General features: G+C 46.5%; 1 protein-coding gene across 4 annotated transcripts in view; it reads left to right on the top strand.

Moving 5' to 3' along the window:
* The first annotated feature begins 943 nt into the window (after window positions 1–943).
* The window catches only part of ltbp1 (latent transforming growth factor beta binding protein 1), a 208,150-nt gene continuing 195,693 nt past the window's right edge, over window positions 944–13,400 (top strand). For all 4 annotated transcript variants that reach the window (XM_037542090.1, XM_037542089.1, XM_037542091.1 and 1 more), the window contains exons 1-2: window positions 944–1,546; window positions 3,514–3,584. In XM_037542090.1, the coding sequence (XP_037397987.1) occupies window positions 1,263–1,546; window positions 3,514–3,584 (355 nt within the window). In that variant the 5' untranslated portion in view covers window positions 944–1,262. The remainder of the gene's footprint in view (window positions 1,547–3,513; window positions 3,585–13,400) is intronic.

Genomic DNA, 13,400 nt, shown 5'->3' with positions numbered 1-13,400 from the left:
CCTGCTCCCTTAGGGTCGCCTATCCCAGCGGTCATTGGGCGCAGGGCAGGATACACCCTGGACAGTTCGCCAGTCCATCGCAGGGCAGACAGACCGACAGATTCACTGCATGTCTGCATGTGGGAGGAAACCGGAGAACCTGGAGGAAACCCACACAGACACGGGGAGAACCTGCAAACTCCACACAGAGAGGACCCCGGTCACCCGGCCGGGGAATCGAACCCAGGCCCTTCTTGCTGTGAGGGGACAGCGCCACCCACCAGGCACGCCCTTATACACACACACACACACACACACACACACGTACGTATATATATCGTTTTTTTCTTTTCTATTTTATTTTTATCACCTTCATAAAAAAATAACCCAAAATGTTTTATCGTTATCTGTGAGTGGGCATCTAAATATTTCAGCACATTTTTGTGCTACAAGCAAGTCGTCTCCAACTAACAACCCTGAGGCGTCCAGTTAAAGACAGAACGCGTCGTTTTTTCACCACATATGTTTTAAGAGGGCACTTCTTGGGGTCACCAACGCGCTGCATGGCATACATCACCACCCGTGTGCCTGTGTCCATTTAAGGGGCTAAGGCAAGTAAATGGCACTTAAATAGTTAGACTGACATTGTCATCCGCCCTATAGATAGAGCAGCACGGCAACTGCCGGCCGCCTGTCCAGCGCGCTGCACGCGTCAGGATCTGCAGGCCGCTCCGTCCGAGCTCGCGGCCTTCCGGCGCTTCTCTTCTGGGTTCTTCACAGGTCCGCGGTCTTCTGTGGGTGGTTTTTAGGGTTCAGCCCCACTCAGAGTCCAATAAGAGCCCCATCAGTGACGTCATGTCTGCAGGATAACTCCTACCCCACACCCTCCCCCCCACCCCACCCCACCCCACCCCCCCACCCTCTTTTTTCGCGCAGCGAAAACTTTTTTAAAGACTTCTCCGCTCTTCTGCGCGAGCTGCGCGAGCTCCCCCGCCGCCTCGAGAAGAGAAAGACACTCACTTTTTCTTTCTTTGCCCGTCTGTTGTTCTCCCGGCGGCCGGTTTCTCCGCCGAGGACTTTTCTTTTCTTCCACTCCTGCGCGTCAAACTTCTCCCATGTCCGGCCAGATGGCCACTAGATGACATCGCTCAGGGATCTGGACCTTTCATACTCGCGGTAGCCCCGAACTGCCCCCCCACCCCGTCCCGCGGCTACTTTTACACGCTCGCGCTCTCACTCGTGCTCGCAGACGTCGCTGACTGGCTCGCTCGTGCAGCGCCTGCATGGCTCCTATCAGGTGGGTCGCGGTGTTGCTGTGCTTGGCTGCGCTCGAGCGGCCGGCGCTGGCCGCGGAGCGCGGCGGCGTGAGGACTCTTTACGTGCTGCAGCCCGGGCGAGGCGGCTCGGACGCGGTGCGCGTGAGCTCCATCTCCTCGCGCGCGGGCGCCGACGGGCAGCCGCACTCCTACAACGTGGACCTCACGGCCAGCTTTGGGGGCCAAGTGCGGACTCGCAGGATGGGCAGCCGGGACGGACACACAGGCCAGCAGATGGTCAAACTTTCTGGGTGAGCAGTGGCGCGCGTAGGACTCATGGGGACTGTTTGTTGGGGGCTTTGAGACAGCATGTTAGGGTTGGGGGATTTTGTGATGTGAGACTGTGGTAGGTAATATAGGACAGTGTGTTGGGCAGTATGGGTCACCTGCTTAGTGTGATGGGCAGTACAGGTCATATGGGTTTGTGTGTTGAGGAGAATGGGTCATTTGGGACAGCGGGATGACCGTATGGATCATGTGGGATAGTGTGTTGGGCAATATGGGTCATTTGGGATAGTGTGTTGGGCAGAATGGGTCATCTGGGAGAGCGTGATGGCAATATGGATCATAGGGGATACTGTGTTGGGCAGTATGGGTCGTTTGGGATTATGTGCAGTATGGGTCATTTGGGATAGTGTGTTGGGCAGTTTAGGTCATCTGGGATAGTGTGATGGCAATATGGATCATATGGGATAGTTTGTTAGGCAGTATGGGCAATTTGGCATAGCATATTGGCCAGTAAGGGTCAATTGGTATAGTGTGATGGGCAGTACAGCTCATTTGGGATAGTTTGTTGACCAGTATGGGTCAATTGGTGTAGTGTGATGAGCAGTACAGGTCATTTGGGTTGGTTTTTTGGGCAGGATGGGTCATCTGGTATAGTGTGATGGGCAGTATGGGTCATCTGGGATAGTGTGTTGGGCAGTATGGGTTATTTGGGATACTGTGTTGGGCAATACAGGTAATTTGGGATAGTGCATTGGCCAGTAAGGGTCAATTGGTATAGTGTGATGGGCAGTACGGGTCATTTGGGATAGTTTGTTGACCAGCGTGGGTCTTTTCGTATAGTGTGATGGCAGTATGGCTCGTCTTGGACAGGGTTTTAGGTAATATGGCAGAATGCATTAAGTGATACAGAAAGTGCGCGTCATAGGCCCTGAATGACAAACTCATCCCTTTATTCGATCTACAGTCACACTAAAGAGGACTTTTATAGGTTTATCAGCCAGATTAGAGGTCTGGTTTTGGCCGCTCAGGAAGAACGCACTAGTAAGCATCATCTCAAAATGGAATAAAGAAGAGTTTTCTAAAGTGCCCCCACTAGCCGAGCTCCTGTAATAACCTGAACCAGCCACTCACTGGGCGATTTGTGGAAGCCTGTGTGCAGCAGTGTAAAGAAAAACCTATTTCCAGAATAACTGGGTTGGCACACTTCACAGTTTTCATATAGACGGCATAAATACAAATATGCACAACAGCAGCCACATTGTTCTCGCAGAATGCTTAGTCAAGAGTTTTCCATGCTCACCGGCCAACAGAGGCCACTTGCCCCTTGGAAGTGAACCTTTTACCCTCACTTTATAGTTCCAAAAGTTCCACAGCCCCCAATTCCCAGAGGATTTTACAAAGCTCTGGTGTCCAAAATAATTGCTGCTGGTATTGCTGTTTGTTTTTCTCTCTTGTCTGAGTGTGGAGCGATGGAAATGGTGGGCTAGCAGCAGCAGCAGCAGCAGTAGTCTGAGAGGAATGAATAGAATGGGATTCCAGTCCAGCTCTGGCCAGAGGCTCTCACATTTATCTCCAGAGAGAAAAGACTGGCGGCACAGAGCGCTGGGTGGGAGAGGGGCGGATCTGAGGGTTACAGTTAGGTCAATGGGTCCGTTACTGTGTGTGTGGGAGTGTTGGTGTTTCTGGGTGTTTACGTATTTCTGAGGGGGGGTGTGTGTGCGTGTGTGTGTGTGTGTGTGCTGACTAAGTGTGTGCATCTCTTAGTAAATATGCCTTGTTTTGCGCATGTTTAACGACGTTCGTATGATGCATAAGCTTGAATATAATGCGGAAAAGAATGCACGTGTATAAAAGTTTTAGTTAGGGCGTATTTTGTGTTGCTGTGGGAGAATGTATGCATGCCAGCATGTGTAGAGTGAGTGCGTGCGGTGTTGAGTATGTGTGTGTGAGACTGGAGAAAGCCACTGTGTGTCTCTGGGTGTCATTGCAGTGTAAACGTCTGTGGAGGGCAGTGCTGTATTGGATGGAGCAAGGCCCCTGGATCCCAGCGCTGCACAAAACGTGAGTATCACATCCCCGTAGTACTGCTGCTCTCAAACTTTTCACTCTGACTGGTTTGGTCTTTGCTGTATATGCTAGTGCTGGGCAGTATATGTTCTTGCCAGTATTGGTGTTGCACCAGAAGGGCCTCATTCACCAACCATTCTTAAAAGAAGCTTATACAGTTTTCTCAAAGATTCAGACGTTCACCAGCGTTTTCTTATTTGAGATTTGTTCGTAGGTAAGAACAGAATCTACACACAGACTCGAGCACAAAGGGGCGAACAGTTCTGCGGTTTAAGAGCAAGTCATGAATCTGTGTCGTTTATCATGAATCATGAATCATTTATCAGAAAAATTTAGGGCGATGTTTGTGAACGAGGACCGTTCGTTTTTAGTTAAGTAGTATTGATTGATGAGTTTTGATTGGGGAGTTCTGACCGTGCCGTTATCAAATGGTTGTAGTATGAGGTGACACTGCATGAATGAAGGAGGGGAAAGAGCTCTAAGAACTTGAGATGGAGCTCTGGTGGCTTCTGCGATGAACTAGATGTCAGGACTGAAGGAGACGACAGGGCAGGGGTCGGCAACCCAAATGTCAAGAAGAAGTCAGCTTCTCATTCACCAGCATCTTGTTTGGATATTCCCGTTCCACCTTATATGGTGTCTAACGTCATTTAAGGTGGAACGGGGAATTTCGAACAAGAAACTGAAGCTTTGTGACTTCTTAGTGTTTGATGAACAAGTCCATTCATCTCCAAAATATCGATGTTCCTCTTAAATCTTTCTCTTTGCGTTTTTTTTAGCTACTAGCTAGGCGAGACTGTTATCTGAGTGGCTATAGTGACCAGCAGTCTGCGAATCTTCAGGGTAAAAGGGTAATTGAGTGGTTATACATTCCAGCGTTTCCGGTCGTTTATTGTTAAAGCTGTGTTTGAATGATCAGCAGAGCTTTATTTTACTGCAAAGAAAGATTTCAAAAAATATTTTTACCTAACATTCAGTTTGCAACAGCGCAGTAGAAAGGCGCATGTAGTGGACTCCTGCGATAGTGTGTAGGTGAGAAGACAGTGACGGGAAATGCAAGGTGGAGATTTATGGGATGTTGGATTGAAAGGAGGGGGATCTTCAGATTTCCTCCTCTTAAGTTTTATCGTAATGTTGTCGTAGCAACATCATACTGTAAGGTTGCGTTTGTTGTGATTTTAAGAGGAAAAACAAACGATGTCTGGACTGTAGCACCGTCTTTCAGCGTACCAGATGGACAGAATTGTTTCATCATGGTACAAAGGTGATCAGTCAGAATACCGTTAAGGGTACAAATGGACCTGCAAAATGCCCCCATAATATAACCGTGCCCCTTCAGTGTAGCAGCCCAGCATTCAGGTCTGTACCGTTCACTTGGTGTACGCCACACATGCACTCTCCCACTTACGGAGAATCTGGTGAAGGACGATTCATCAGACGTTTTTCCATATCTCTGTAGATCGGTGCTCTACTGCACTTCCAAATGTACATTCGTCTTATAATGTAGTGAGGGGATTATGCACCACAGCCCTACTGTAATATCCCTCTCTGTGAGTTGTCGATGGGCTGTTCTCGCTGGCACAATCTGATAAATGTCCTTGCCACTACACACTGTATAGGCTAGCATTGGGGGATATACTTGTGTTGGTGTGACACAAAAAACCTGATTTTTTGTTGTAGCTTTATTGTTTGATAACAAGCATTATAGGTGTTCCATAAAATAGTGAGGTCTTTGCTGCCACACTTAGAAATACACTATGTAAGGTTCATTTAATAATTTTAAGGGATAAACAAGCTATGTTGGGTATGTAGCACATTGTTTGAGCAGAGAGCACCAGCATGGGTTCACTAATGTTTTTCAGTGTAATAAAAACTGAACAAATACGGTGACACTGTGATACAGCTGGACAGTATTCTCAGTGATTGAGACCAACTGGCAATAGTACCTATTCCTAACTAGCTGGCTGCTGAACCTTAGCCGAACCAGGTGCATCAGATCTGTAAACTGTTGTCTGATTTATCCCCAGTGTGTGTCACCGTCAGGTCTTGTGGAAAGTCGTGAAGTGGATTTGGGACCTTACTCGTGACTGCGGACTGTGTGAAGTGAAAAAGGGCTTCTTAAAGTCCCAGTCATAGCACCTTTAAGAAAACCTTGTATCTCTAAAATGGTAACTTTACAGCAGAAGGAAAAAAACCTACTTTACCCTTAATGTAAGTCAGTGGAACCAGACTTTTTTCTAAACCATTTTAGGCCCTTTCTTTTAGTACATTCATCATTAAATTAATACTTAATGTAAAGGGTAACAGGCATTTTCAAATTAGGTCAAAAACTGAAAAATGACAAATTGGAGATATGAAGTTTTCTTTCAACAGCAGCGACATGTAGGTTTATCCTGCTTACTCGACACTCCAGTCTTGGCCCAGCCGTGGTGCTTCTTTGGCGGTTCCTGAGTGGGATTTTAAGAAAGTACCTAGCTGTGCCTCAGATAAAAGGCTGACAGAAATGCACACTGTTTTTATGGTGGCTTTTATAAATAACCACAGTGGCAGCTGCAGAGCCCACCTGTGAGCCAAATCACTGCTGTCAGGCCCAGAGCAGGGCACTGTGAAGAGAGGGGTGGGGGGTGGGGGGGCAGACAGAGAATAAAACAGAGAGAGGGGGCAAGTAAGTAAAGAAAAGTCCAGACAGAGAGGAAGAGTAATCTGAGAAAGGAAAGGGGACGGAGGTACATAGTAGACTGTCAGGGAGAGAGAGAGAGAGAGAGAGAGAGAGAGAGAGAGAGAGAGAGAGAGAGAAAAAAAGAGGGAAATTATCCTAACCTTAATCTCAACCCAAAACCTAATCCTCACCCTGGCTCTAACCCTAACCTCAACCCAAAACCTAACCCTCACCCTGGCTCTAATCCTAACCCTAACCTTAACCTCAACCCAAAACCTAACCCTTACCCTGGCTCAAAACCTAACCCTAACCTTAACCTCAACCCAAAACCTAACCCTTACCCTGGCTCAAAACCTAACCCTCACCCTGGCTCTAATCCTAACCCTAACCTTAACCTCAACCCAAAACCTAACCCTCACCCTGGCTCTAATCCTAACCCTAACCTTAACCTCAACCCAAAACCTAACCCTTACCCTGGCTCAAAACCTAACCCTCACCCTGGCTCTAATCCTAACCCTAACCTTAACCTCAACCCAAAACCTAATCCTCACCCTGGCTCTAACCCTAACCTCAACCCAAAACCTAACCCTCACCCTGGCTCTAATCCTAACCCTAACCTCAACCCAAAACCTTACCCTTACCCTGGCTCAAAACCTAACCCTCACCCTGGCTCTAATCCTAACCCTAACCTTAACCTCAACCCAAAACCTAACCCTTACCCTGGCTCAAAACCTAACCCTCACCCTGGCTCTAATCCTAACCCTAACCTTAACCTCAACCCAAAACCTAACCCTCACCCTGGCTCAAAACCTAACCCTCACCCTGGCTCTAATCCTAACCCTAAGCTTAACCTCAACCCAAAACCTAACCCTTACCCTGGCTCAAAACCTAACCCTCACCCTGGCTCTAATCCTAACCCTAACCTTAACCTCAACCCAAAACCTAACCCTCACCCTGGCTCTAATCCTAACCCTAACCTCAACCCAAAACCTAACCCTCACCCTGGCTCTAATCCTAACCCTAACCTTAACCTCAACCCAAAACCTAACCCTCACCCTGGCTCAAAACCTAACCCTCACCCTGGCTCTAATCCTAACCCTAACCTTAACCTCAACCCAAAACCTAACCCTTACCCTGGCTCAAAACCTAACCCTCACCCTGGCTCTAATCCTAACCCTAACCTTAACCTCAACCCAAAACCTAACCCTCACCCTGGCTCTAATCCTAACCCTAACCTCAACCCAAAACCTAACCCTCACCCTGGCTCTAATCCTAACCTTAACCTCAACCCAAACCCTAACCCTGGCCCTAACCCTCACCCATATCATGGCCCGGTTCTGGGTGTCCATCTCAACCTCCTGGGCTTTGTCCTTGGTGAGGTCGGCCAAAACCGGGCGGTGCCAGGTGAGTACGGCAAAAGGCAAGACAGCCCTGCAGCAGTCTGTACAGCTTGGTGCAGGACTTTCTCCTGATCATGTCTGAAGGCAGAGGAAAAGAAACCTAAACGACCCAAAACGAAACGACCTAAAGCTCTGTTACTGGGCGTTAACTCGCCAGTCAGCTTGGGAACTTTATAAGAAGCAGTGTGCATGAAGGTTCCTAAAACGCTGCTGGGTCTCAGCAATTCTGGAAGCAAAATCATGCTCAGGCCCCCTGTAACATGATGAAAGCCCACCTAAAGCCATCAAGCACAGCTTAAAAATTCCAGCAATGGCTGGAAACTCAGGGGAAGCATCTGGAGCCAAACTTTGTTCTTCAAACTCACAAGATTTCAACAACCTGAGAAACAAAAATCAACTTGTTTCTTTTTACTGTATTTACGTTCATTTTACACTTATTCTAATATGTTTATGTTAGATATGTTAAAACAATAAATTATTTTGGATTATGTGTTTAGGGGCCAAGGACTTTGGCACAGTACTGTATTTTTGCCATATTGTCCACCCCTAAAGCCCTAGACCATTGCTGCAGTTAGTGCTGGGCATTTAGGGAGGGGAGGACCGAGAAATAGAGCAGAGGGAGAGCAAGAGGGAAGTGAGTTAGTGCTGGGCCTAGAGAGAGAGCGAGAGAGGAAAAGGAGCAGACACACATAGCCAGATAGTCAGACAGCCAGACAGACAGACAGGAGCAGAAGATACAGACAGAGCCAGATTTGAGAACGAAGCCTATCACAGTCGTTTTGTTTTTGCTCACCGAGAGAATGGAATCACTTTCTCATTGGCTGTTGAAGCACTGCCAGCAGGTTATATAAGAGACGGGTTGCTCGGAGAGCCGAAGCCTCAGGGGGTGGGGGGTTGGGGGTGGGACAGATCTCTGAGGTTACACGTCTCTCCTTCCCCACCAACCACCACCTGCCTCTTACTTTTAATAGACGTTTCTGTTCCCGACCTTTGACACGTCTGGCTTAATAGATGTTTTTTGGCTGTTCTTGCCTCATGTGTGTAATTGATATCTCGTCTGCAGCCTCCCCTAAGTCATCGCTTCTACCTCCCACTCTGTTCGGCATCTCCGGGTTGATAAAATGCCTTTTTTAGGTCTAGGATAGAACCTTTCTCCAAGGTTATTTCTTAGGTCTGTGGAGCATTTTTGAAGGAATGCTGTGCACCTAAGCCATACGTCAAATGAGAGCGTTTTTTTGCAAACTGCAAATATCACGCAGACGCTTTCGGCCCCAGAACGTGTTCGTCATACGTTCAGCCAGCTGTCTCAGTCCCGGATCCTGAGGCCCTGAGGGTCTAATGAATCTGGGCCTGGTTCTCTGGTGGTTTCTCTGCAAACTGTGCCCTCATCAGTAGCTGAGGCCCAACAGATGGTTGTGCCTATTGATGGGGCCTTTGTTTATGTGGCTTTGAGGTCACTGTTAAACCTGGTTCGGTTTGTTTGTTTGCGAGTCAGAGCTACATCGGTCACGGTCCGTCGCTGTCGGCTGCGCAGGGCATGCCTGCTGGACAAGCTTATTACTGGGGATGGTCACTTATATTTGGGATATCCACAGGTTTAAAGGAATGGCATTTGAAAGTCTCACTGAGAAGATATTATATTGTTATGAGCGTAAACAAATCACAATTTTTTTTCCATTTTTTGAAACATATATGTATATGTACACGGTCACATACACACACATTAAAAACAAAACTACCCCAAAAAAACAAACAAACAAAAAAAAACACTGATAAGAATATAGGGTAAAATAATTAAATTAATTACAGAGTACCATGTATTAAACAATAACCCCCCCCACTGTTAAACAATAACTCCCACCCCACACACACACGTTTTCTAAGCCACTTATCCTTAGTGGGGCTACTGGAGCTTATCCCAGCGGTCAGACAGATCGTCAGTCCAGCACAGGGAGGACACACAGCTTTCACACCTATTCACAAGCATTCACACACAGGGGCAGTTTAGCATGTCTGCATGTCTTTGCACTGTGGGAGGAAACCCGCACAGACACGGGAAGAACATGTACGCTCCACACAGAAAGGACTCCGGTTGCCCGGCCGGGGAATCGAACCCAGACCCTTCTTACTGTGACAACGCTACCCACTGCGCCACCGTGCCACCGTGACTTTTTCACATGTGGCTTCAGCTATCTCTTCACCATCTGTCTAAGCTAAAGCTGGTAACATTCGCTAAATTAACAGAACTTTATATTTATATTATGTATCTTTATATTTTTGGAATACATTTCAAATCACTAGTCACCTACTATCATGCTGTGGAGCTTAGAGAAATTAAGCAGCGCTAGTAGTCAAGCCAGGTCAAGTGAACGTTTATGTATGTAGCGCTTTTTACAGCAGGCATTGTCGCAAAACAGCTTTACAGGAAATCCGTGTCCGAGCCCCAGTGGCGACAGTGGCAAGGAAAATCTCCCTAAGAGGAAGAAACCTTGAGACGAACCAAGACTCGAAAGGGGAAGCCATCCTCCTCTGGTCAGCACCGGATAGCAAACAACAGCAAAAGAGAAATATCAGGTTTTAACATTAGTACAGAATAGTAAAATACAGAAAAGGGGGAAAGCTTGCACCTTCAAATGCTGTGTAACGTCAAATATTTGGACATTACAGTAACAGTAACACAGTAGTAACACATCAGTGACTGTACCGGTCCAGTCGTAGAGCTTGATGGCTCATTTGCTTTATTCTCCTTGGCAGGCTCGCATTAATCCACTCATGTCCTGTTATAGAAGAATATAACATACTTTACCTTAAAATGAGCGAAATCGTTCCGCTTCGCAGCCCTTTTAAAACTTTTTTTTAGTGATTTGTACCTGATTAGTCGGTTCATGTCGTCGTTTTCCATTTTAGGCCTGTGTGGTTTAACATGCCACCAGTCGAACTGCAGAAGTTGCACTGAAATATTTCCAGTTGTTCTTGGCTTGGACGTCGCCGGTTCACCTAACATGAGGGGCAGTGCTTACTAATTGTGTCCGTAGAGCTGTAAGTTTCCATCACTTCCCGTTTTGAAATGTATAATGTCATAATTTTCTTGTTTGAATGCCCAAATAACCACCTCCATTCATACTGATTATCTGTGCTCCTGTCACGACTTGTTTCTCTCATTGTGGGCCCAAGATGAAGATTGCTTACTACGAGTGGTTGAGAGAGAGAGAGAGCGGTGGAGTGATGGAGGGATGAATGCAGGGGTGAAAGCGTCTGGGTCAGCGCCACTGAGAAAGCCCCTGTTTTCATGGGCGCAGGACTCCGTTAGCTCCGTTAGCTTGGAACGCCACCAGTATGGCGCATTCCTTCTCCAGCCATGCCTTTTATTTTGAATGGAGGAGTCTTTGATTGGCGTGTTTGATGTCGGGTCTGCGAGCCAGCCACCCAGCGAGGGGCCTGAGAGCTCTTAAATTCAGGGTGAAATGTTACAAAGTTTTTAATGGAAGACGTTACAGGAAAAATTGTGGGCGGCAAAAAAAAACCAAGACTCTCAGCAAAGAGTCCGTGACGCTGAGCCTGCTGGTTCAGGTGTCTCTCGTCTTTGTCTTATGGCCTGCTTGTATGTATTTGTTTTGTCCGCCAGTATTGTGTTTGGCGATGTTTTACTGAATATGGGAAAATTGCATTAGAGAAACTGGCAAAATTCAAGTGGTTGGTCTTCTTAAGACCTTGTATTTCAGTCTTTCTGTCACGTTGTGGAAATATTTCTACAGAAAGAGGTCACCAATGCGTGCACATGCTTTTAAAAAATATTAAGATTAATATAAATGTGCTTTCATGCTCAGGCAACTTGGTTACATGGTAATTCATCGTAAGTTGGAACATGCTGGAGCGCAGTGCTTATGATTAATAATATGCCAAGTACAAGGCCCTTAGACTTTGTCATTAATCTGGCAGATCATATCCCCCCCTCCCCTCTCCCTATATGAGGAGGAATGAGGAACGCTGTGGGCTGTTGTCAGTCATGGCATTTATGGAATGTCCTCCCTTGTCTCTATATATCTTTTGCTCAATTTGCTTTTCAGAATCAGCTCCGCTCTACGCCCCACCTCTCCTGTCACGGAAGACGGACTCCGTCGTAATTTCTCCTGCTAAACGTTTAATGGAGTTTGATTTTTAGTGTGTATGCACACATTTGTACATACAAACACTTCTGCCGAGCCTCTAGTTGAAACTGTAGCAGTTTCTATTAGAAATAGGTCTTGTTTTTACTGGTGTGGTGCTCTTTATGATCTGGAACTTGGTGTATAAAGCGGTCTGGTCCCCAGCTCCTGCTGTGCTTTCCATTGAGTCCATTCTAATTTGCCACCATCTAATTTGCATTACACCCTAGATCTATAAGCCAGATCACTGGTACTAGGGATGCACAATGACATGGAAATCATATGAAATCAAATAACTGGTAAGAGTTATCAGATAACTGGTTTAAGAGTATTATTGAAATTGGACACGTTTAGATTTGACCCGTATTTCAAACCAATAATATAATTCATGTATTTTTTGCACTGCGGAAAAGCAGAACATTTAGGTGATGCTGGGCTACTTTGCTAAAATGTCTGCATTTTATTCATTCTACTACATTTGTGCATCTCTACATGCTAATCCAGATCGATATAGTCCCAATTTCCACATTTTATAAATGTTTATGTATCTGTATTATCCATATCAGTGTCTGATTTGTCTCAAGAAGGCCTGGTTAATTAGACTAGAGTCAATTTATTACAAGCCTCTCCTTTGTAGCTCCACCTCACTGGTGTAGACTTAGGCCCAGTCCCATTTCACCCCTTGCCCCTACCACAGAGCCCTTAGCCCTCTGTTTTCTGTGGTCATGTCTAGGGGTGGGTGTCCCGATTCTTGTTGAGATAGAGGGGTGGGGTGAAGTGTTGGGGCTACATGACCCTCCAAACGGAGGTTTTTCAGAGACTCCAGACAGAGAGATATGAGAAAAACAGAAAAACCGGCGAGACGGAGAACAAGAGACCAAAGAAACCCACAAATGTGAGAATTTTCTCTGTTAAAAAATCACGATCACCACCGTTTTATCTTAGTTTAATGTGGTTTCAGTGGATTTTGGTCGTATTTCTTCATTACAAGCATAAAAATCATCTCGTCTCGGTAGCTAGCTAGATAACTTTCCCGTTCCACCTTAAATAGTCCGGCAGTTCTGACGCCTGAAGCGCCAGAATGTAACTGCTGCACCATTTAAGGTGGAACTGGAAAATTCTAACAAGAATCTGGAGAATCTCTGACTTCAGCTTCACAGCACTGAAGAATTAGGGGGGGTGATAATAAATAATTGCCCCCCTCTTTGAAGGCGTATGATCCCTAAATGTAACTAAAGCCCAGCAGTGAGGAGCTGAACTTTCCCCTCCTCTGCTGTCACTGCAGACGGGCCGGGTCGCCTACAGAGCAGCTCTAGTAGCTGTTAATGAAGTGATGCTCTTTTTATTTATTTGAGAGTCCCATTTCGTAGGGCAAGATTTCAACCACTACTGAGTTACAAGGGGTTAGGGTGACACTTGAAAACAAGGGGTAGCGGTAACAAGATGAAATGGGACTGGGCCTGTATCTGTTCATGCACAATTGGCGTTAACCATCTTCTAGCTCACGTTACAGCTTTAATTGGGCCTGAAATGTTGGTCCAAACCCAAATACAGCCTGAGAATTTTCTGTCTGAGCCCAGCCCCACACACAGCTTCACGCTTTGAA

Source organism: Pygocentrus nattereri, chromosome 10 (assembly GCF_015220715.1).
Source record: "Pygocentrus nattereri isolate fPygNat1 chromosome 10, fPygNat1.pri, whole genome shotgun sequence".
In the NCBI taxonomy this organism is placed as follows: domain Eukaryota; kingdom Metazoa; phylum Chordata; class Actinopteri; order Characiformes; family Serrasalmidae; genus Pygocentrus; species Pygocentrus nattereri.
This window is presented reverse-complemented; position numbering and strand designations above follow the sequence as displayed.